At 42.7% G+C, this 25,386-nt stretch overlaps 1 protein-coding gene across 5 annotated transcripts in view; it reads right to left on the bottom strand.

The window, feature by feature from the left end:
- The window catches only part of EBF1 (EBF transcription factor 1), a 428,098-nt gene that overhangs the window by 133,735 nt on the left and 268,977 nt on the right, over window positions 1-25,386 (bottom strand). For all 5 annotated transcript variants that reach the window (XM_060765565.2, XM_060765563.2, XM_060765560.2 and 2 more), the window contains exon 7: window positions 5,084-5,165. In XM_060765565.2, the coding sequence (XP_060621548.1) occupies window positions 5,084-5,165 (82 nt within the window). The remainder of the gene's footprint in view (window positions 1-5,083; window positions 5,166-25,386) is intronic.

The raw sequence follows: 25,386 nt of genomic DNA, 5'->3' as shown, positions 1-25,386 counted from the left end.
AGCTCGACTGCTGTGAGGCTGGGCTTGCCTGACAGGATGTCTTTACAAGTCAAGAGATCAGCAACCTCTCTGATGTCCTACCTAGTCACCTACACCGGCTCCTGATTGCTCTTCTGACAGAACACGCGGCAGCATTACCATATGAAAATCAGTTTACATCTTGGGGGAGTTGCAAACTGGCAGCACGTAGGTAAGCATGAACTGTTGCTTTGACAGGCTTTGGCCTTGGTCGTTCACGCTAGATTGCCCTGTTTCTGCAAGCATGTCTGACTGGGGGATATTCTCATGGAATAACCAATGTTTAATCAGGAAGAGCTGGAGACACAGAAGGAGTCAATGGGAAGCCCTTCAGAATTCTACATCAAATAGCACCAATTCAAGGTGAAAAGAAGGCAAACTCTGTGACCAGAGAGATAAAAAATAAACCAAAATTTCCAACTTCTAGTTGGCATGTTATTAAACTGGGGTTCTATTATACATGTTGGAATTTTTATTGTTATAAACATGGCTTTCAGTTTCCAGATTATTTATTCATTCAATTTTCTTTACCCATCTTTGTCTCTAAGGAGTGTACTTTCTTTGCCTACACTTTATCTGGCAAAATAGGTTAAGTGAGAAACAATGAATTCTAGAATAACAGAGTTGGAAGAGAGTGCAAGGGCTATCCAGTCCAACCCCATTCTGCCATGCAGGAAGACCCAATCAAAGTACTCCTGACAGATGGCCAGCCAGCCACTGTCTAAAACCCTTCAAAAAAGGAGACACCTACACACTCCCTGGCAGGTTATTCTACTATCCAACAGCTCTTACCATCAGGTAAGAGTTTTTTAAAAATATATGTATTTAGGTGGAATCTCTTTGTAAATGCATGGATATGAAATAATTGTAGGGATGTGGATACCCATCCAAGCCTAACATATAACTCACTGTACTAAATGATGATAAAGTGCTAAAATACAAACACGGAAGCGGCAACTTTTGAAATATGTTATATGATCTATTTTCCAACTAGGTCACACGCTAAACTTGTATGTACCAATTGTGTTGTCAGTACACATCTATATTCAATATCTATCATGCAGCAACTATATCTATGTACTGTTGAAGGCTTTCATGGCCAGCATCACTGGGCTTTTGTAGGTTTTTCGGGCTTTATGGCCATGTTCTCTCCTGGCGCTTCACCCGCATCCATTGCAGGCATCATCAGAGGTCATGAGGTATGTTGGAAACCAGGCAAGTGGGGTTCATACATCCTTGGAACTCCCATCTCAACAAAGGATTCCCCCAAGCAGTAACAAGTCACACCTAAAAACTGTCAGGACATCAAATGCTTATCAGGGTGGTCAACTGAAACGTTCACCCCTGGCTCCAATGGACAGGAGTTCTTTCTCCTGCCCTGGACATCATTCCATGGATGTATGAACTCCACTTGCCTGGTTTCCAACATACCTCACAGCCTCTGAGGATGGCTGTCATAGATGTATGCGAAGTGTCAGGAGAGAATGCTTCTAGAACATGGCCTGAAAAACCTACAGCCCAAAAAACCTACAACAACCCAATATATCTATGTTCACTTAAGACTTATACTCAAAATCTTCAATTTGCCATTGTATAATAAGGGCCTTCCATACCATTAGTATATGATCCTTGTGATTATAATAATAATAATTATAAAACATGCAGACAACTAAGAATTTAGTTAAATGAGTTACACCATCCAAGCACAAGATTTGCCCTTATTTGAAAAACCTTTCTCCTTCCATTGGGGTGGGTTCTTCTGAAATCTACTCTTCTTGGCCTGAGAGATACAGTAGATTGGGCCTCTTTTCCTTAACTCTCAGCTGCCACCTTATCAAGCATCCCCGCTTACTCTATGCTAGTGGTTCTCAACCTTTCTAATGCTGTGACCCCTAAATACAGTTCCTCGTGTTGTGGTGACCCCCAACCATAAAATTATTTTCGTTGCTCCTTTATAACTGTAATTTTGCTACCGTTATGAATTGTAATGTAAATATATGATATGCTGGATGTGTTCATTGTTACAAATTCAACATAATTAAAGCATTGGAATTAATCAGAAAAAATATGTTTGGGGGAATATGTAAAACAGATGATGGGATTTGCAGTACCTTCAACCGATTCAGCGCTGACTTCCACAGACCATTGAAACCTTCACAAATTATAGAACTGGAGCAAACCTGGGACACAGAACTCCCATGTCAAACAGAAAATACTGGAGCGGGTTGGGAGGAATTGACAATGATTTAGAGAAGTAGTTCACCTACATCCGGAGAGCACTGTAAACCCAAACAATGGGTGAAGCCTCCGTCACCTGCCTTGCACCCCGCCGGCCAGCAAGCAAGGAGAGCCAGGCGAAGGAGGCTTTGTGCAAGGCTAGGCCTCGAGCAGAGCCCCCATTGCCTGGCTCTTGCCCTCGCCGGCCAGCAGGATTGCAAGCCAGGCAAGGGAGGCTTTGTGCAAGGCCAGGCCTCAAGTGGAGCCCCCTCGCCTGGCTGTTGACCTCGCCAACCAGCAGGCAAGGGAGGCTTTGCCCAGCCATTTTGAGTAGGTGAAGGGGGCGGGGCCAAAAGGCGGCCTCGCGACCCCTCCGAATTGACCAAACGACCCCCCTGGGGGTCGTGACCCCCAGGTTGAGAACTGCTGCTCTATGCCCTTCCTCCTAAACCAAGTAGGCTTTAGTAGAAAGGCAACACAAATTGAGCACATCCAAAACAGGCATTTTGAGCAGGAAATCACAAATGCTGCATATTACTAGAACATAATATCTGTTTAGACATCGGAATATAGCTCCTTAATTTAATACAACAAACTGTTCCCCAAAAGGCATTGTACAAATGGATGAATTGCTAGACAACTCTAACCCCAGCAAAGGATGGGATAAGAAACCAATTCTCCAGCTTTCCCCATCAAGATCAGCACCACCACCCCTCCTACTCCCAAACTGACCTTTCCCAAATGGGCATTCAGTCTATACAATGAGTTATAGAAACTAGCATGATTTCCTCCATGCTAAAACCCAGCCTTAGTACAGGGTTGCTCCAGTGTTCCTAGAACTGTAGCAGGTTCAATGATATCTCATTTACTTCAAAACTGGATTCCATAACTCCAGTAGAAATTTGTAATTTAAAATGCAGAAATATTCCAAAAAGGAAAAACAGGTATATAATATCTAAATGTGAAAATGCTCATTACAGATGATAGGAAAATGTACATGTTAATATATAGGGCTATGGGAATTTTAAACATTATCAGCCTCATGAAAGCAATTCAAATTTCTTTCCTCCCATAAGGCAAAGGAAGAGCACAGGTTACTTCCAGCACAGGTTTTCTGCATTTCCCCCTGGAAAGGGAAGCTAATTATTCTCACTGTAAATGTTAAATGTGGAATTTGGGGTTTTTTTGTTTGTTTTTTCACTATACAATTCCAGGTTGGGGAGACATACCCCAAGACTAAGAGGGGCAATTTCAGCTGCAAAGGACTTTCAGTGAACTACTATGTACTTAGTGCTGACTAGGAGTAGTGATCCAGATACCTAGAAGTAACTTCTTTGGTATATGGCACTACTTTGTTTTATATACTGGATAGACAACTTCTAAAGACGGGGGTACTCAGTGACTCCATGGATCTTCTCACTGTGTGTACTCTTAATGTAAAGATGAGGAACATGTGACCTTACATATCTTGCTGTATTACAGCTTCCACTATCCTTCTCCATTGACAGTGTTGACTGGGACAGCTAGGTATTGCAGCTACCAGCATCTGGAAGGTCACACAATCCTGTGTAATGCAGCTTACAATAATACTTCCTGGAGTACCTGATATGGGAGACCAGAATTTTTTTGTCCCTATGTGCCTTGGTGTCCACTAGCTACATTATTTCTTTCTCTTCAAGAAACCTAGTGGGTAGCAGCATCTAATAGCTTAGGGAGTTGCACTGGTCCAGGGACAACCACTTTGACAAGTACCACTTTGCGAGTACTGGATTATAGGAGTAAAACCAGGTGGAGGAACCAGTCACCCAAGATCTTAACAGATTATTTAGCAATCTACTACAACTTTAAAAAAAGTTTGGTTTTGCTGTCTGCTTTAAGAGAGTACAATTGCAGGAATGTCAAAAACCTAGTCATTTATGTTCAGATTGGTAGGTTACAATTTGTATGAACTTGAATCATGCAAAACAAAAAAAATGGCCTTAAATTGTCCTTTAAAAAAAAAAAGGCAGGGGAAAACTGTCTGTTTTTGGGATTCAGTTTATATTAATACTACGATCATTTCATCCCTAAAATCAAGTGCCAAGTCCCAACCTATCTAATCACTCTCATATTTTCATAAGGATTTTTTTCTTTTTAAAAATTTCACTTTTCAGATCAAAATCATTAATTTTGATATGCAGATTCAGCGTGACTTCTTTTGTCATATTTTGCAGGAAACGCATCAGGCCTTTGGGAATCATGTTGGACTGTTAAGCTAAAGTCATTGCCTGGGGGCTACATTTATTTCAGGAAGACTCAGTAGTCTGTGCGACTTGGTGGAGGATTTTAAAACACAAACAGACCTAATAATCAAATTCCATTTTCTGTTCAGGTTCCACCAGTTTGGGTTTTTTTTACTTAATGTTCTAATACTTCTTGCCATCTCAAACTTAATGTCTAATAAAATACAGATCACATGAACTGGATAAAAATAAGAAAGCGCAATAATAAAATATATGGAGTGTTGTGTGGTTTCTGGGCTATTTGGCTGTGTTCTAGCAGCATTTTCTCCTGTTGTTTCTCCTGCATCTATAGCTGGCATCTTCAGAGGATCTAATAAGGATGGCAGCCACAGAATCAGGTGAAACATCATGAGAAAATGCAAGAACACAGCCATACACCCCGGAAACCTCACAATACTCCAGTGATTCCGGCTGTGAAAACCTTCAACAATACAATAAATATATGATTGTTTTTTTAAAAAAGAAATGCAATTTTAATTGATCAACCAGGTTACTTTGGATGAAATTCTTCCTAACACATATCTTCAACATGTGCTTATTCATAAAGGGAAGAAAGGCACACATACCTGAAATCTCCGCATGTCTCGAGGGTTTCCTGCATTTTTTAGGCAGTTCTGGTTACATTTAAGAAAAAATTTCAAGAAGAACCTGTTGGAAAGAGACATTATGTTTAGTATACTCGATATTCATAACTTCCTTATATCTTTCTTAGCAGACAAACATATAATGATTTGCAATTGTCTTTTAAACACTCTCAAGAGAGGCAGGGTGAAAAAGGAAAGAGCTGAATATGACAAAACATTTATAAAACGGATTCCACTTAGTAGGTTAGCAGTAAAGAGGGATACTTGATCTAAAACTTTAGGAAATTTTTATCATATACATTATTTGTTGCAATAATTGATGAGCATGTATGAATACTTATTATTGTCATGTTTAATTTTGCTAATTTATTTAAATTTGACATGACATGGGTACAGAGCTTTCCCCATTATCTCTGTGTTGGGTGCCATGGTCCAATTGGTGGTGTGAGTCATCTGGTGGAATCTACTTCTCTGGAAGTTTTTAAATGGAGACTGAGTGGTCATCTGTCAGGAGTGTTTTGATTGTGTATTCCAGCATGGCATGACACTGGATTGGATGGTCCTTGTGGTCTCTTCCAATTCAATTTGATTCCTTGATTCCTTGCTACTCTTTCTATGCCACACAAAATTTAGCTGTAAGTCTGTAGCTCTTAGAACTATTCTGTACTTCTTTCGCATTGCAGATTCTCCACTTCAGCATGTTTTGACTGATGCACAAGAGCCACCAATTGAGTGAGTTGGTAAAATACATTTCTTTTTCTGCCTTCCAATCTACCCCGTTTTATGTTAGGGGCAGTAATGTCTCAGGTACCGTGCATTGTGAATCACTTATATTAATGTATGGTGAGACAGCCATGTTCCTATGTCATTGTCCTACTAAAGCAGATCAGAATAGATTGCTCTTGACTTCTCAAAATGGTTGGAGAGGGAGAGGAAAAGGGGGTAAAGAACAGCACCAACAGTCACCACATCTGACTTCAGACACACCTCCTCAAAAACTGTACTCCAATGCTAGAGAACGGATACTATTGACTGAAATTGCTCCAGCCTGTTATTTGTTTATTGCAGCATAACAAAACTACAGTTGATGATGGGAAATGAGGCTGAACAAATCAGGACAAAGAGTGCATCATCTGGATTGCCAGAAAGGAAGCACAATGTCCCACGTACAAAACAATTCTCTAGAGCATGACAATACCCCCATCTGGTTTCCCTTTGTGTTTCCTTTTAAGATATTTGTCAGTAAGTCCAGGTTTCCTTTTAATTAGGTCTGTCAACTTATTAAAGGCTGCAGTCAATTAGCTGGGTTGCTTTTAACTGCTTAATCAATCAACTCACTGCTTAAAAGAAATATTACAGTTTCTCAATAAAGGTTATATTCTAAGGGTCATCACTGAAGTTCATAGCAGAAATATTATGAACAATTGTTTTAAAAATGATGGATTATGTTGCATGGTTTTGTGTTTCTCTCTCTTATTTGAGGAAGGCACAATGAACTCCATCCATGCTCATGAGCAATCATAAACAAACACAGACATGCACACGATTAATTCCTCCCTATTTCCCCCTTTCAACAGTTTAGAGTCTTTAATGTGAGACTGCCTTTAAACAGAATTCACAAGCTTCAGCAGGTTAAGAATGTAGCTGCTCCGCTCCCTATTATTAGACAAGACACTCAGCTGCAATGTACCAGCTGCACTAGTTATCCGTACATTTCCAAGCACAACTCAAAATGTAGCTTTTCACCTTTAAAGCTCTAACTTGTTTGTCACCAAAAATTTTGAGGGAGAATGTATTGTGAATATATGAATCAGCCTGTGGTTTAAGTTCATCCTTGGAGGCTCTATTACTGGCCTGATCAATATGTCTGCCAAATAGTAGAGGCACTATTCGTAGATGCCTCTTACCCTATGGATTCACCTCCAATGTGATATACGGTTAGCACCACGTGTGAAACTTTCCAGTTGGAAAGGTTTATTGATGTAAACTAAGAACCACAAATCCAGCTCATCTGTTGTAATTAACTCCATTTCAACAATAGCTACCCATGACAATCTTACACATGTCTTGTTTTGATTAACTCTGGCATTTGGGCTATACTTGCAATGCTTTCACTGCAAAGTCACATGCCAGGGGCACCCCATCTGATATTATGGCTGCAAGGCCAGAACCTGAGGATATCCTCATAAACAACAAACAATCACTGTCTACATTCTATCTGGATCACATAGACCTTAGATTATGACATATGTATGAGATATTGGTCATGCACACTTTGTCTTTTTCTTCTTAGATCTAAAGTCCTATGAAATACTTATGTTTGAAATACACTCTTTCTCGATTAGTGCTAGCAATATGATGGACTGTGCTTTATAATTTATTTGGCCAAAGTGATTGTTTGTTGTCTGTATTTCTTCCTGTTCAGTTTCAGGACTCATCTTAGTTTCATGTCCCACCTATGGGACTCATATTTCAGTCCTACCCTACAGTTTTATGGTGTTTAAGGCTGATAGACACATAAAAAATGTTATTGGATTGCTTTGAACTGTTTAAATTTAATGTGCATTTATAATTTGTGGTATTTAATGTTCTTTTTCTGATAGCTTGCAGAAACCACCATCTTTAAAGATGACTACAAAAATATAACACAAACAACATCAGGAAGTAAAATGTTACATGGGTAAGGCCAGGGCCGTAGCCAGAAAAAAAATTCGGGGAGGGTTGAAAATTTCATGGGGGGGGGGTTGAAAATTTCGGGGGGGGGGGGGTGAAAATTTCAGGGGGGGTTAGGGTCACACTGAAGCAAAGAGCACAGCAGGGGGCAGAGCAGCCTTCAATAGCCTGCAGCTCTGCCCCTGTCAACCACCTCCACCAAGTCTGGCCTCCTTAATGAGAGCATTCAACACCCCCCCCCCCAACTTGGTTACTTCGCTACATCGGCTATTGCTGCAAGCAATGACAGTGTGAATAAATTGTCAATATTTGCTTGAGATAGTGCTTGCAGTTCTGGAGGGACTCTTAATTTTTTGTGTCTCATAGACTTCGCATGGGGATTTGGCTAATCAGTTAAAATTCATGAGTAAACCAGGGGTTTTTTACCTGAAAAATGGGGGGGGGGGAGAGAGATTGAACAGTATAATTTGTACAGGCATTTAGGCATTTATAAATGTTTCTATGCAATATTTTTGTTGATTGTTTTATTAGGATTTTAATAATGCAAGCCAAGAACAGTGCTGCGTTATCATTTACCCTATTGTGTTTGTCTTGTTGAAAGGAGGTACAGAAATGTTTAAAATAAAATAAGTATTCTTAAGTGAATAATGCACATTTCTAATTAGTCTGTAAATCACTCTAAACTGAATTTTGTTATTAAAGCATGGACAATGATTAATGAGCACCAAAGCAAATTACCTGTGTCCATCCAAATAAAAAAAAAGACGGACAGAAGCCGGGATTTAACGTTGTTCACAGTAGTTACAAAATGCTTAAATGCAAAATACTTCTAAGATCCTGACTATGCACAAATCAGTGAAGTAGTTCCATGACCCTGACACATTTCTTCAAGAAGGGAGGCTGTATTTTACAAGTCAAAGAGATAAAACTTGCAGAAAATGTTTCCCTCAGTGTCTTGCATCAATGGACCATAAAAACAAGAGCTCAAAGAGCAGTTGGCCACAGATTGTGGGCTTCTTTTATAAAAGTTTTAAAAAAACATTTCTTTTAAAAAAAGAAACTGTAGATCACTCTTGACTGTAATAGTTGGAGAACCTTTTAAAGAAAGGAAACTAGTAAAGGCTACAATGTATTTAGGATCAACATGTAGAGACCAGTTTACTTTGGGCACAATCCATTAAGAACGCCTTGTGTATAAGAAATAAATGCCCTGGGAGTAAACAGGAGCTGTGTGTATCTGCAGCTTCCACACAGCTCCCATTCATGAAAAAGTAGATTTATTGTAAAGGCCTTTCTGACCAGTTTTACTTTTTATCTAAAATTCAGAGAGGCAACGGGTGCAGCAAGTGTTAACACAAACTAGGAATAAAAATAAACTCTTTAGGTAATCTAAAGTTTTATATGAATATTATCTTTCTTGTTGGGAAGAACAGTTGCTCATGCAAAATGTTTAAATGAATAGCAAAGCTATTATCACTATGGTTAATTTGCTCTTGGGATCTCTCCCTTTCCTACTAACGATACATCAGCAAACATATCTGTAATATTTCTAGTGAGAGTAATTTATAAATCTACAGTAATAATTTCAAACAAATGTATACATAGGTAATGGTCTAAAGCCAGATAATTTTCCTCATTATTTTGCTCACAAGACTAAAAGACACCTTGTTTTGACTAATTCCACTGTACTGTTTTCAAAGGGACAATTGTAATTAATACAGACTGGATGAGCATTCAAGAGGGAATCCCCTGCTGCAAGAGCAGGCCCGTAGCCAGGATTTCGTTTTGGGGGGGGGGGGCTGAATTTTTTTCAGGGGGGGCTGAGTCTGAATGAAAGAGGGTGTACCCTAGCAAACCTTTTGTATCGTTACACCAATACCCCCATGCATATGGGATATATTGAGAATGGTGATCAGATCATGAAGGAAACGCTGAGCAGCATTCCGTGGACACAGATACTAAAAGACAAGGGAGTTACGGATGGATGGGAATTTCTCAAGAGTGAAATACTCAAGGCGCAATTGCAAACCGTGCCAACAAAGAGAAAAAATAGGACAAGTGCAAAGAAGCCAGAATGGATGTCCAAAGAACTTCTAACTGTGCTAAGACACAAAAGAGACATGCACAAGAAGTGGAAAAAGGGAGAAATCACCAAAGAAAAATTCAAACAAATAGCCAACACCTGTAGGGAAAAGGTCCGCAAGGCTAAAGCAAAAAACGAGCTCAGACTTGCCAGGGACATTAAAAACAATAAAAAGGGCTTCTATTCTTATGTCAGTAGAAAAAGGAAAAACAAGGAGGCGATAGGACCTCTTCGCGGAGAAGATGGGGCAATGCTGACAGGGGATAGGGAAAAGGCAGAACTACTTAAGGCCTTCTTTGCCTCGGTCTTCTCACAAAAAGAGAGTCTTCAACCTCAGCAAGATGGAGTGGATGAGGGATTGGAGGACATCCAACCCCAAATTGGGAAAGAAGTCGTCCAGGAATACCTGGCCGCTCTTAATGAGTTCAAGTCCCCAGGGCCGGATCAACTACACCCAAGAGTATTGAAGGAACTAGCGGAAGTCATTTCGGAACCATTGGCAACCATCTTTGAGAGTTCTTGGAGAACGGGAGAAGTTCCAGCAGATTGGAGGAGGGCTAATGTGGTCCCAATCTTCAAGAAGGGAAAAAAGGATGACCCAAACAACTACCATCCGGTCAGCCTCACGTCGATACCAGGCAAGATTCTGGAAAAGATTGTTAAGGAAGCGGTCTGCAAACACTTAGAAACAAATGCAGTCATCGCTAATAGTCAACATGGATTTATCAAAAACAAGTCATGCCAGACTAATCTGATCTCTTTCTTCGATAGAGCTACAAGCTGGGTAGATGCGGGGAATGCCATGGATGTAGCGTACCTGGATTTCAGTAAGGCCTTCGACAAGGTCCCCCATGACCTTCTGGCAAGGAAACTAGTCCAATGTGGGCTAGGCAAAACTACGGTGAGGTGGATCTGTAATTGGTTAAGTGGACGAACACAGAGAGTGCTCACTAATGCTTCCTCTTCATCTTGGAAAGAAGTGACAAGTGGAGTGCCGCAGGGTTCCGTCCTGGGCCCGGTCCTGTTCAACATCTTTATTAACGACTTAGATGAAGGGCTAGAAGGCATGATCATCAAGTTTGCAGATGACACCAAATTGGGAGGGATAGCCAATACTCCAGACGACAGGAGCAGAATTCAAAACGATCTTGACAGATTAGAGAGATGGGCCAAAACTAACAAAATGAAGTTCAACAGTGACAAATGCAAGATACTCCACTTTGGCTCAAGAGCAGTACGTGTGAAAAAGATCTTGGAGTCCTCGTGGACAACAAGTTAAACATGAGCCAACAATGTGATGTGGCAGCAAAAAAAGCCAATGGGATTTTGGCCTGCATCAATAGGAGCATAGTGTCTAGATCTAGGGAAGTAATGCTACCCCTCTATTCTGCTTTGGTTAGACCACATCTGGAATATTGTGTCCAATTCTGGGCACCACAATTCAAGAGAGATATTGACAAGCTGGAATGTGTCCAGAGGAGGGCGACTAAAATGATCAAGGGTCTGGAGAACAAGCCCTATGAGGAGCGGCTTAGGGAACTGGGCATGTTTAGCCTGAAGAAGAGAAGGCTGAGAGGAGATATGATAGCCATGTATAAATATGTGAGAGGAAGCCACAGGGAGGAGGGAGCAAGCTTGTTTTCTGCTTCCTTGGAGACTAGGACGCGGAACAATGGCTTCAAACTACAAGAGAGGAGATTCCATCTGAACATTAGGAAGAACTTCCTGACTGTGAGAGCCGTTCAGCAGTGGAACTCTCTGAGGCTCCTTCCTTGGAAGCTTTTAAGTAGAGGCTGGATGGACATTTGTCAGGGGTGATTTGAATGCAGTATTCCTGCTTTTTGGCAGGGGGTTGGACTGGATGGCCCATGAGGTCTCTTCCAACTCTTTGATTCTATGATTCTATGATTCTATGATATGAATAAACATAACAGTTTAAATAATGCACCAGTAAGGCCTTTTCCCGAACCACCATGAGAATTTCGGGGGGGGGGGGGGCTGAAGCCCCTCAAGGCCCCCCCCCCCCCCCCCGGCTACATGCCTGTGCAAGAGGGTAGGCCCCAGGCATGTAGCCGGGGGGGGGGGGGCTCGGGGAGCTTCAGCCCCCCCCCCCCAAAATTCTCATGGTGGTTCGCAAAAAGGCCTTACTGGTGCATTATTTAAACTGTTATGTTTATTCATATCTGATAACCATACTCAATATATCCCATATGCAAGAGGGTATTGGGGTAATGATACAAAAGGTTTGCTAGGCTAGACCCTCTTTCACTCAGACTTAGCCCCCCCCCCAAACTCAGCCCCCCCCCCCCGAAACGAAATCCTGGCTACGGGCCTGGTAGGCCCTAATTTAAATCAGGGCCATAGGGCAAAAGGACCTCAAGGTTCTTTCCAGAGTGTTACTCATTTCACAAGAAAATGCTTATTAATGTTGGTATGAACAGAAGAGACAAGTAGAAGTCCTGGCTTTATAACTCAACCTCACCCTAGGTAATGAATCATTTTAAAAAAACAAACAAACTAAAAATGAATATATTATAGTATGCAAATAGCCTTTATTTTTAGAAGAGGCTCAAAGCATGTTCTCCTGCTGCTGGCAGGTAAAAAGCTGTGTATTTTAACACAACTACCCAACTATGTAGTATGGTTATTTAACAGGGCAGGGGATTGCTGCACTGTTCTTGTTATTATAAGGTTTTTAACTAGAGGGAACTAGAGAGCGTGTGGCGTTCGGATCCGAGCGAGCCAAATCGAACACGGTTTGTGTCCTTTTTAAGGGCATATGCCGCGGCAATAAAAGCCGCAAAGAAGGCTTTCTTTGCGGCCACTATTGCGTCTGCAAAGAACCATCCGGCTGAACTGTTCCAAGTTGTCAGAGGCCTTTTAAAACCCACCACGCAGGATGGGTGCCCTGATGACTCGGCAGCTCGCTGTGAAGCCTTTGCTCAGTTCTTTGCAGACAAAGTCGCTTTGATCCGCTCTAGACTGGATACCATATTAACGGCAGTCTCTGAGGATGTAACACGAGCATCTGTTTGTCCGGTTTTGATGGATTCATTTCAATTGGTTCAAACCGAGGATGTTGACAAGGTGCTTGGAGGAATGAGAGCTACCACATGCATCCTAGACCCCTGCCCATCCTGGCTTCTAAAGGAGGCCAGAGGGGGATTGGCCGAGTGGGTGAAGGTGGTGGTTAATGCCTCCCTTCGGGAGGGCAAAATTCCAGCCAGCTTAAAGCAAGCTGTGATAAAACCGCTGTTGAAGAAACCATCACTGGATCCCACTCAATTCGTCAACTATCGGCCTGTTTCCAATCTCCCCTTTTTGGGCAAAGTCATGGAACGTGTAGTGGCCTCACAACTCCAGGCATTCTTAGTAGACACGGATTATCTAGACCCGGCACAGTCTGGCTTTAGGCCGGGACATGGTACCGAGACAGTCTTGGTCGCCTTAGTGGATGATCTGCGCCGGGAGCTCGACAGGGGGAGTGTGTCCCTGTTGGTGCTGCTGGACCTCTCAGCGGCCTTCGATACCGTCGACCACGGTATCCTTCTGAGACGCCTCGCGGGGATGGGTCTTGGAGGTACTGTTCTGCAGTGGCTCCGCTCATTCCTCGAGGACCGGTCTCAGAAGGTGTTACTGGGAGACTCCTGTTCAACCCCACAACCGTTGTCTTGTGGAGTTCCTCAGGGTTCAATACTGTCTCCCATGTTGTTTAACATCTACATGAAGCCGCTGGGTGAGATCATCCGGAGTTTCGGAGTGCGATGTCACCTGTACGCAGATGATGTCCAACTCTGTCACTCCTTCCCACCTGCTACTAAGGAGGCTGTCGAAGTCCTGAATCGGTGCTTGGCCGCCGTGACGGTCTGGATGGGGGCGAACAAATTGAAATTGAATCCAGACAAGACAGAGGTACTCCTGGTTAGTCGTAAGGCCGAACAGGGTATAGGGTTACAGCCTGTGTTAGACGGGGTCGCACTCCCCCTGAAGACGCAGGTTCGCAGTTTGGGTGTGATCCTGGACTCATCGCTGAGCCTGGAGCCCCATGTTTCGGCAGTGACCAGCGGAGCATTCGCACAGTTAAAACTTGTGTGCCAACTGCGACCGTACCTTGGGAAGCCTGACTTGGCCACGGTAGTCCACGCTCTGGTTACATCCCGTCTTGACTACTGCAACGCTCTCTACGTGGGGTTGCCCTTGAAGACGGCTCGGAAGCTCCAATTAGTCCAACGGGCGGCAGCCATGATACTAACGGGAGCGGAGCGCAGGGAGCATACAACTCCTCTGCTGCACCAGCTCCACTGGCTGCCGATCTGCTACCGGGCCCAATTCAAGGTGCTGGCGTTGGCCTTTAAAGCCCTAAACGGTTCTGGCCCAACTTACCTATCCGAACGTATCTTGGCCTATCAGCCCACCAGGACCCTAAGATCTTCTGGGGAGGCTCTGCTCTCCATCCCGCCTGCTTCACAGGTGCGGCTTGCGGGAACAAGAGACAGAGCCTTTTCTGTGGTGGCCCCTTGGCTTTGGAACGTCCTCCCCATAGAGGTAAGATCAGCCCCCTCGCTGATGGTGTTTCGGAAAAGATTGAAGACATGGATGTTGAAACAAGCATTCGGTTAATCCGGTGCAAAGAAATTGATGATTAAGGACTGGTAATCATGGACGATGAAATTGGACTACGATTCTAGTTAAGAGATGCATTGGATTGTATTGGTGGCCCAATACTATGTTTTGTATGTTGTTTTTATGCTTTTTAAACTGAATATTGTTGATTGTTTGTAGAGTTGTAAACTGCGTTGAGTCACCAATTTTGGCTGAGAAACGGCGGTATACAAGCGCAGTAATAAATAAAATAAATAAATAAATAATAAATTTAAATGTTTGGGCATTGTTTTAAAGTACTGGATTTTTAATAGACAAATTATTTTAAAACATTTTATCTATTAGGTTTTTATTTGTTGCTATGTGCTATCAAGTCAAGTTCCAACTTAGGTTAACCCTATTCTAGGATTTTCTTGGCAAGATTTATTAATAGGGGATTTGTATTGCCTTGTCTAAGACTGCAAAAATGTGACTTGCCTACAAGGTCATTCAGTGGGCTTTCATGGCTGATTGGGGATTTGAACCTTGGTCTCTCAAACTCCTAGTCTATCACTCAAACCTTCACACCATACCAGATCTTCATTTGTGTACTTTAGTTCAGTTTATGCTGTGAGCTGCCTTGGGACCCATTTGGGAGAAAGGTAGAAGAAAAATGAAATTAAAGCATACACTCTTAAGCACTAACAAAAGAAGGAAGTGGAATAGGCAAAGAAAAATATTACTTATTAGCTAGAAACATCTAGGTCAGCAGTTGTCAATCTCACTAATGCCACAACCCCTTAATGCAACTCCTCATGTTATGGTGACCCCCAACCATAAAATTATTTTTGTTGCTACTTCATAACTGTAATTTTGCAGCTGTTATGAATTGTAATGTAAATATCTGATATACAGTATGTATTTTCATTCACTGGATTTGGGAGTTGTGTTTGCTAGGATTTAATAGTTAACCTACAATCAAAGAGCATTCTGAACTCCACCAATGATGGAATTGAACCAAATTTGACACACAAAACTCCCATGACTAACAAAAAATTCTGGAAGAGTTTGGTGGGCATTGACCTTGAGTTTTGGGGTTGTAGTTCACCTATATCCAGGGAGCACTGGGGACTCAAACAATTATGAATCCGGATGAAACTTGGCACGAATACTCAATATGCCCAAATGTGAACACTGGTGGAGTTTGGGGGAAATAGACCTTGACATCTGGGAGTTGTAGTTGCTGGGATATATAGTTCACCTATAATCAAAGAGCATTCTGAACCCCACCAATGATAGAATTGGGCCAAATGTCCCACACAGAACTGCCATGACCAACAGAAAATACTGTGTTTTCTGAGGGTCTTTGGCAACCCCTCTGACACCCCCACCCCGGGTTCCCAACCCACAGGTTGAGAAATGCTGATCAATGTAGTTCGAAACATCTAGTTCAGGCCACTAGAAATTACATTGTTTGGGGGCATTCTTTTTCATTGTTTAGCTAAAATTATTATTCTTTATTAAGAACAAATGGAACCACAAATTAAAAGGAGAAAATTTAACTCTCCTTTTTGTACTGTTTTAATGTAATTAAAATACCAAGCAAAACCAAGAAATGACAAGTTACCAATTAAACAAGTTACCAATTAAAACACAAGAAAATTGTTGCCAATATGTGTGCCTCTACAAATGTAGAGACATACACACACAAGCGACCTAAAACAGCTGAATAGGGGGTGGGGGGCTTGTTTGTTTACAGTAAAGTAAAGGGAGGCATAAGTTACTGTACTGTCCCATCAAGCAGAGACTGGCACCCAATAGCTGGCACTAAATGGTGTTTGTGTGAGGGGAGGGAGGGGGGAGTCTTCCAAGTCTCTAATGGCCAGCTGTGACAGCTTGACTCTGAATGTGTAGAAAGAACTGTCAGCAGAAATCCTGGCATCTAGAATCCAGACAACTGTTTGCCACCAAGAGGTGGTTTGTACTTGTGCCAAAATGGATTTTGAGAGACAAGCAAACAGGACATTAATTCTCACAAACGAAACGTGAAATATTGGGGGAACATTGAGGAGGGGCTGAGTTCAGGATCTCACATTTTGAGGATGAGCCCTCGATGGCTCTCCTGTCAACAGTTCGTTATTTAGCTCGCCAGCTATGAAGGGCATGGACATTAGATCCCCCTTTCCCTAAGCTGGCCCTGAAGCCTGGAATGCTGGCAGAATCCTGAGATCTCTCTCCTGCTTGCTGAAACGAAACGCCCAGCCATCTGTCGGGAGGCAAAGATTTCCCCGTCAACTGATGCCTGCTTGGAGCCTTCAACAGGCCCTTATGTGGCAAAGACTCTCAGAAGCCCCTATTCTTTGGGGAAAAGACAACTTTGCCCCAGAGATTTGCTGGAGAATTCTTCAGAGTTTTTCAAAATGTAGGAGCCAAGCAGCTGACCATTTTGGTTTGCCCGTCCCTAAAGGAATAGATTACCAAGACACAGGCAGGCAGGGAGAGATAGATAGATGTAATAGTTAAATATATCTTTGCAGAAGTGTGTTTTTAGACAGCCTGCACAAAAAAGACTCGTCAGTCTAACTGTTAAGGAGCATGTGGACAGATTGGCCAGAAATGTTTGTTTCAAACACTTTCATTTTACTTCACAATGTTCCAGTTTTCCACCCACATCAGACTACTAAGGGTCAAAAGAGAGTAGAACAGGGGCAAAAATGTGGGGAGCTGACTGGATGAAACCAGAATAGGTCCTGAGATAGCATATCAATGTCCACTGGAAAAGACAGAGCCCTAGCTTCAGTGTTAACTCTCTGTCCAAACTCCCTGCTAATATTTCTGAGCTACAAGTAGTTAGGTTTCAAAGGATTGTGTAGGAGGCCAAGAGATTGATTTTTCAAACATGGGTGGCCTTGTATAGATCCAGATATAGTCTTGTGACCTCTATTCTCCTTACAATTAACAAAAAGGGAGAATGGAGTTAAAATGTAAGGTATTTCCTTAAATTAGGGATTTGTGTTGTCAAAGTCTTTCATGGCTGGAATCACTGAGTTGCTGTGAGTTTTTCAGGCTGTGGGGCCATGTTCCAGGAGGGAATGCAGCTGGAACATGGTCATAGAGCCTGAAAAACTCATAGTAACCCAATCAGGGCTTCCTTTATTTCTGTAAGGTGTGAAAGAATGGGACATACCTGATCCTGCCAAGGAATATATTCATGAGCTTCTTTCTTTCCCCACCCTTCCTTTCTTGTTTTGATTTTTTTAAAAAAAAGATCTCATTTCAACTTCACTCTTTTGTTTTGTTAATGTAGTAAAATATATCTTATCCTTAGGTATTGTATGGTTCTGGGAAGGTGGAAACATCTTTTGAGATACTGATAGCCATAAAAACCAGAGGTCAGTGGTTTGGAAAAGGGATTTCATATGGATTCAATGTTTTAGAAAATAATTATTTTAATATACTGTCACCATTCAAATGAAAGAATAGTTGTAGAAAGGCTGAATTGATCCTCCTAATGAAATATTCCCCAGAGATTTCAAGAACAGAAACTTTGTGTCATAAGGATCTTGGTTTTTATTTCTAATTTGGACAGAAAGCTGTTGTCATGATGCTTGTTTATCACTGCATGCTCAGGATATTCTCTGATTCCCATTTCTTTAATCATACATGGGGATATAATGTGAGCCACAGAAATCCAGGGAATAAACAACTATAGGCAATGTCAATGTCGGCATTCCTTAGTAATATATAAGAAGCAACGGGAAGCAATGCAACGATTGTTTGAATGAAGAGTGAAAAACTGTAATAGACCAGAAGGGCAGTTACTGTTTTGTGTCACCAGGACCAAAGATCAGACCAAGCACCAGGGCATTAAAAATCTTGAACAGAGAACCACGATCTCCATGTAACTGCAAACTGAAGATACTCTTCAATAAAAAGAACTGTTCTATCTGGATTTAGAGATGGAGACTAGAACTGGAGAAATACAGACAGAAGCTTTTGTCACAATATCATAGACAGCTTTAATGTAAGGGTAGTACCAATTCAGCTCCACTTTAAAAACATACTGTCCTAAGACCAGCTCTAATTATCAGATGTCTAGTCTTGGGAAAGCTTTGGATCCCATCAGAGTAATTAATATCATGAAGATCAGCTTCCCCTGATAACACAGCATAGACCAACCAGTTATGTGGGAATACAGAGCTCCCTGGAGTCAAAGAAAGCCTATAGCCTTCATCAACTGGGCCCTCTGTGTTGTGATCTCATTACTGCTTTGATGGGGTTTTTTTAAAAAAAAAAAACCTTGAAGAGACTCAGAAATAAAACACAAAGATTTTAAAAATCATTCTCACATTACCTATGAAGGTGGAAAAAAATGTTGGAAAGGCAAAAAGTTTCATTCCTGGTATGGGAGAGGAGATCATATTTGTTCCTGCTACACTACAGAAATTATTTGTTTGTTTACATCAATCCAAAAATACGATGGCGGTAGTCTGGGAAACTTGTGGTATTCCAACAGAGCAGCTACTGACTGCAAAATTAACTTGCCTGGAAAAAAGGGAATCTACAAGGCTATCTGTTCCAAGCTTTATGTAAACAACACAACAATATGAGATTTTGAGCAGGATGCAGGATACAAAATTTGTAACTTAGATCTGCTGTTATCTTAAATAGGTTTTGATTTTTTAAAGCAAAAGTAAAAAAAAAAAGCTGTATTGTATATCCCTCCAAAGTTTGTCACTTTTTGGTTATTTACCTGCATAGAAATATCACATTCCAGTTATGGCTGTAAAAGGAGAGGATGAATGCTTGAAATTATACAGCAGCAATGTTTAGCAGAACTTTTGGAGGAAAATAAGGGGGAAATCTCAGGCAAATGGAGAATGGTATATACAACTGTCCTCTAAATCATTACTCACAGGGGAAGTTTATGTTACACTGGCACTTTTATTGGGACTTGGTGTGTTTATGAATTTAGCAAAGGAAACACCATTCTGCAATCACTAGATAAACAAATAATCTATCTCTAGATTATCGATAATGTAGTGGTGGCTCATTCTCAAAGCTTGGGCTTACCAGTCATATGTGAGCATCTGAGAATGCTAGTGATTGGCAATGCGTGGTTGTGAACATGGAATGCCATTATGTAAATAACTGAGGAAGAATCTGTACATTCAATGTGCCATGACGTATTCTCAGATATTTGCCATCCGCAAGAGATGAAGGATATGCTACACTTGAAGCTCTGAGTGGACTTAATTGATATATATTCTCCTGGCTATTATTCCAGCTATTTGAAAATATTTTGTGGCAAGAAAGTGCAGTTATGACTGGTACACACACTAAACCCATTCCTTGCACTGGCTAAATAATAATAATAATAATAATAATAATAATAATAATAATACCAACAACAGCAACACTGCCCGTTCTTGTGGCTTGAGGCAGGGTATTACATTGTTAAAACAAACACAATTAAAATACATATAGTAAGATGCACAGAGTTAAAATGCAGGTCAAAATTCACAAGCTAAAATTGACTGGGTTGACCTGCCAGAAAAGATGGGTCTTTGGTTGTGCCTTAAATTCTGACAGCTAATTTAGATGTAAAAAAAAAAAAAAAAACCCCCTCTTCCGGCAGGTCATTCCACATTCTTGGGGCAGCTGATGAAAAGGTCCTCTGGGTGACAGTTGGCAGGCTGCAATAGCCCCCCCCCCCTCCCAGTGGACCTTAGAGTTTGGGGCAGATTGTGTGGGAGAATGCAATTCTGTAGCCAATCTTCACTCAAACCATGTAGTACTTTAAAGGTCAAAACCAATACTTTGTATTTTGCCCAGAAACTAATTGGCAACCAGTGGAGTGACTTTATTATAGGGCTGATATGCTCACTCCAAAGGCCTCGTTACACCACTGATGCCATGCCATTTCACCAGGAGTTCCTGGAGAAATGGCGGTTGTGTGGGGTGCCTCAGGGCACCCAGCACATCCTCCCTCCTTCCCCCATCACATTATATAATGATAATAAAGCTAAACTAGAACTTGTTTCTATTTTAATATTCATTATATCCTCTATCTCTCTAAATACTTTGCCCAAGATATTATTTACATATTTACACTGCTACCACATATGTACATATGTTCCCAATTCTTCTTAGTAAGCAGTCCAGACTATCTGACATTTGGAGAGATATTTCCAGGTGCATTGTAAACACAGTCTTTCAGGTGGAGTGTAACTCCATCCAGAACCAGTTGGTTGTGCAGGCAGTGAAGCAAGTTACTCCGGAAAGCAAAACCAACTTAGTAATTAATTAAGTTGCTACACTGTCCATTGCTTAATCCCGGCTGTACTTGGAATTAGGCTCTTCAGTCTATTACTTACAATAAATGCCTTGGATAAGGAAAGAAATAAGAAGATATTTCATACTGTTTAATCTACTTGCTAAGGTTACAAGTAGATGTTGTGGATATAAATAATGTTTATTTCAACACTGCAAATAGTGGCAAAGAACCTACCTAATCACTGAGGCAGAAGCTAGTCTTGCCCAGAGGCAGCCTTCAACTACTCACAGCTTGTTTCACCACCAAGTTTTCACGTTGCTTTTTCACAGCCCTCTGTGTGCTTTGTGCAGTGGAGCACAGAGCATCAATTTTTAATCTTTGCAGCCTCTCTCTTCTGAATTCCTTAGTTCCTTACTTTCAAGAGTTACAACATTTCACAGAAATTCTGCCCATTTTATAAAGTGTGCCAGGGTTATTTTGCCATTCCTTCTAAGTGGATGCCATGGAAGGGATTGGGTTTTTCAGAGGAAAAGAGCCCACGCAACATACTAATGTTGTTCTTGAAGGCAGAGCAGCACAAAAGAAGAAATATACAACAGTTCAAGGTAAAACTGAATCTTGTTTCCCAAGGAATGACTTAGATACATTTCTCTCAAGATGTGATATTTGTATATTTCGCCCCAAGATGTAGTAGTCAGTTGAAGGAATGGTGGAAAGACAAATTTCAGCTGTTAGCAATCTATTAGAATCACAGAATTATAGAGTTGGAAGAGACCACATGGGCCATCTAGCCCAACTCCCTGTTATGCAGGAAAAACACAACAAAGCACTCCCAACAGATAAGCATCCAGCCTCTGTTTGAAAGCCTCCAAAGAGGGAGTTTCTGCCACACTCTGAGGCAGACAGTTCCACTGTTGAACAGCTCTTACAGTCAAGAAGTTCTTCCTAATGTTCAGGTGGAATCTTCTTTCTTGTAATTTGAAACCATTGCTCCAAGTCCTAGTCTCCAGGGAAGCAGAAAATAAGCTTGCTCCCTCTTCCTTATGACAGCTTTACAAATATTTAAACATAGTGATCATGTCTCCTCTCAAACTTCCTTCTCTCCCCGCAAGAGGCCGAGAGATAAGGCATGTCCACCCAAGAACTGACAGAGGTCCGTCCCCCCACGCACACTTCCTGCCCTCCTGCTTTTCCTGATCCTGGCCTCGGGATGGACAAAGGAGGCCCCGCCAGAGGAGGAGGCAGAGGAGGGGTCAAAGACAAGAACCGGGACCTTCCATGCACCTTGGTGCTGCTCAAAGCCTTAGTAAAGTGGGAGAGCAGCATCCTACAGACAGCCATGGCAGCCTTGCAAGTCTTTGAGGAGTAGGAAGTCACTTGGCAGCCTTTGAACAGCAGGGAGGCACGACAACTCACCACTTCAGCCTTTGGGCCTCTGCTACAGTTAGTTTAACTACACTACGTAATGAAGTAAGAGGAGCTGTTCATGAGGTACAAGCAGCTGTCATGGGAAAGAAAGTGTGAGAAAGACCCATTATCTCAAGAGGAACTCCATTTGTGGTTTACTGGGTCAAACACAATTGTTAGGATTATTGTTAGGTATCCTCAACATTTAGCAGCATGGCAGAAGATACATAAATACTTTAATGTTCTTGAAACTATTCCAGAATGCCCAACATTTCCACTGATTGATTGTAGATGGTTGCTTCCATGGCAGTGGGTTGAGAAGCCACTTGAAGTTTTTAAATGAGGTTACGACACATTCTGAAACCTATACCTCAAATAGATTCAGAGCCTTGGATAACTCCTTTAAATTTGGGGCAGCTCTTTTAAAGACTAAAACCAGCAGCAGATTCACAACTACACTGACATGGAAACCACCAGCCACCACTACCATTTAGGATAGAAAGTTCTAATACAACTTTTCAATGATCTTTTTTAAGAAAAAAAATGAGTAATGAGGCTTATTTGATGGCTACAATGAGCAAGTGAAAAGAAAGCACACAAACTCACAAGATATACTACTGCCCTAATAACTATTCTAGAGGAAAGGAAAGTTTTGAGTAGTCAAAGAGTCACTTTAAACAACCTTATCTCATCAGCCAAAAGCAGGCCCACACTTCCCATTGAAATACTAATTTATTTACTTTATTTATTTACTTTACTTGTATACCGCAGTTTCTCAGCCCAACAGGCGACTCAACGCGGTTTACAACAAGGATAAGAATCAATCAACGATATACAATTTAAAACCATAAAAGCATAATATACAATATTGACACAACACAATAGACAACACAATGCATCTCATAACTAGAGTCGTGATCCAATCCGTCGTCCAAATTTCCATTCCTGTAATCATCACATTCATTGCACTGTTTAACCGAATGCCCGTTCAAACATCCAAGTTTTTAATCTTCTTCGGAACACCATCAGCGAGGGGGCTGATCTTACCTCCATAGGAAGGGCGTTCCACAGCCGGGGGGCCACCACAGAAAAGGCCCTGTCTCTCGTCCCCGCCAGCCGCACCTGTGAAGCAGGCGGGATAGAGAGCAGGGCCTCCCCAGAAGATCTTAGGGTCCTGGCGGGCTGATAGGCAGAGATACGTTCGGATAGGTAACTTGGGCCAGAACCGTTTAGGGCTTTATAGGCCAACGCCAGCACTTTGAATTGAGCCCGGTAGCAAATCGGCAGCCAGTGGAGCTGGTGCAGCAGAGGAGTTGTATGCTCCCTGCGCTCCGCTCCTGTTAGTATCATTGCTGCTGAGCGTTGGACTAGCTGGAGTTTCCGAGCCGTCTTCAAAGGCAACCCCACGTAGAGAGCGTTGCAGTAGTCTAGACGGGATGTAACCAGAGCGTGGACTACCGTGGCCAAGTCAGACTTCCCAAGGTACGGGCGCAGTTGGCGCACAAGTTTTAACTGTGCGAATGCTCCCCTGGTCACCGCCGAAACCTGGGGCTCCAGGCTCAGCGATGAGTCCAGGATCACACCCAAACTGCGAACCTGTGTCTTCAGGGGGAGTGCGACCCCATCCAACACAGGCTGTAACCCTATACCCTGTTCGGCCTTACGACTAACCAGGAGTACCTCTGTCTTGTCTGGATTCAATTTCAATTTGTTCGCCCTCATCCAGACCGTCACAGCGGCCAAGAACCGGTTCAGGACCTCGACAGCCTCCTTAGTAGCAGGTGGAAAGGAGTGACAGAGTTGGACATCATCCGTGTACAGATGACATCGCACTCCGAAACTCCGGATGATCTCTCCCAGCGGCTTCATGTATATGTTAAATAACATGGGAGACAGTATTGAACCCTGAGGAACCCCATAAGACAAAGGTTGTGGGGTTGAACAGGAGTCTCCCAGTAACACCTTCTGAGACCGACCCTCAAGGAATGAGCGGAGCCACTGTAAAACAGTACCTCCAAGACCCATCCCCGCGAGGCGTCCCAGAAGGATACCGTGGTCAACGGTATCGAAGGCCACTGAGAGGTCCAGCAGCACCAACAGGGACACACTCCCCCTGTCGAGCTCCCGGCGCAGATCATCCACTAAGGCGACCAAGGCTGTCTCGGTACCATGTCCCGGCCTAAAGCCAGACTGTGCGGGATCCAGATAATCAGTGTCTACCAAGAATGCCTGGAGTTGTGAGGCCACCACACGTTCCAGGAATTTGCCCAAGAAGGGGAGATTGGAAACAGGCCGATAGTTGACGAATTGAGTGGGGTCCAGTGATGGTTTTTTCAACAGCGGTTTTATTACAGCTTGTTTTAAGCTGGCTGGAATTTTGCCTTCCCAAAGGGAGGCATTAACCACCACCTTCACCCACTCAGCCAATCCCCCTCTGGCCTCCTTCAGAAGCCAGGATGGGCAGGGGTCTAGGATGCATGTGGTAGCCCTCATTCCTCTAAGCACCTTGTCCACATCCTCGGGTTTCACCAATTGAAATGAATCCATCAAAACTGGACAAGCAGATGCTCGTGTTACATCCTCAGGGACTGCCGTTAATATGGTATCCAGACCAGAGCGGATCAAAGCGACTTTGTCTGCGAAGAACTGAGCAAAGGCTTCACAGCGAGCTGCCGAGTCATCAGGGCACCCATCCTGCGTGGTGGGTTTTAAAAGGCCTCTGACAACTTGGAACAGTTCAGCCGGACGGTTCTTTGCAGACACAATAGTGGCCGCAAAGAAAGTCTTCTTTGCGGCTTTTATTGCTGTGGCATATGCTCTTAGAAAGGACACAAACCGTGTTCAATTTGGCTCGCTCGGATCCGAACGCCACATGCTCTCTAGTTCCCTCTTCCTTCGCTTCAACGCTGCCAGCTCCTCAGTGAACCAAGGGGCTGGTTTAGCTCGGCTACTTGAGAGGGGATGTTCTGGAGCGATCGTGTCTATTGCCCTAGCCATCTCCCCATTCCAGAGAGCGACCAGGGCATCAACAGGATCACCAACCGAGGTGGCGGGAAATTCCCCAAGAGCCATCAGGAATCCATCCGGATCCATAAGCCTCCTGGGGCGGACCAGCTTAATGGGTCCTCCACCTCTGCAGAGGTTGGGGGGTGCAGTGAGTCTACAACTGACCAGGTGGTGGTCGGTCCATGGCAACGGAGAGATGGACAACTCCTCAACACCGCCACCTTCCTCCCATCCCTGGCAGAAAACCAAGTCCAATGT

The sequence above is a fragment of the Anolis sagrei genome, chromosome 2 (genome assembly GCF_037176765.1).
Source record: "Anolis sagrei isolate rAnoSag1 chromosome 2, rAnoSag1.mat, whole genome shotgun sequence".
Classification (NCBI taxonomy): domain Eukaryota; kingdom Metazoa; phylum Chordata; class Lepidosauria; order Squamata; family Dactyloidae; genus Anolis; species Anolis sagrei.
This window is presented reverse-complemented; position numbering and strand designations above follow the sequence as displayed.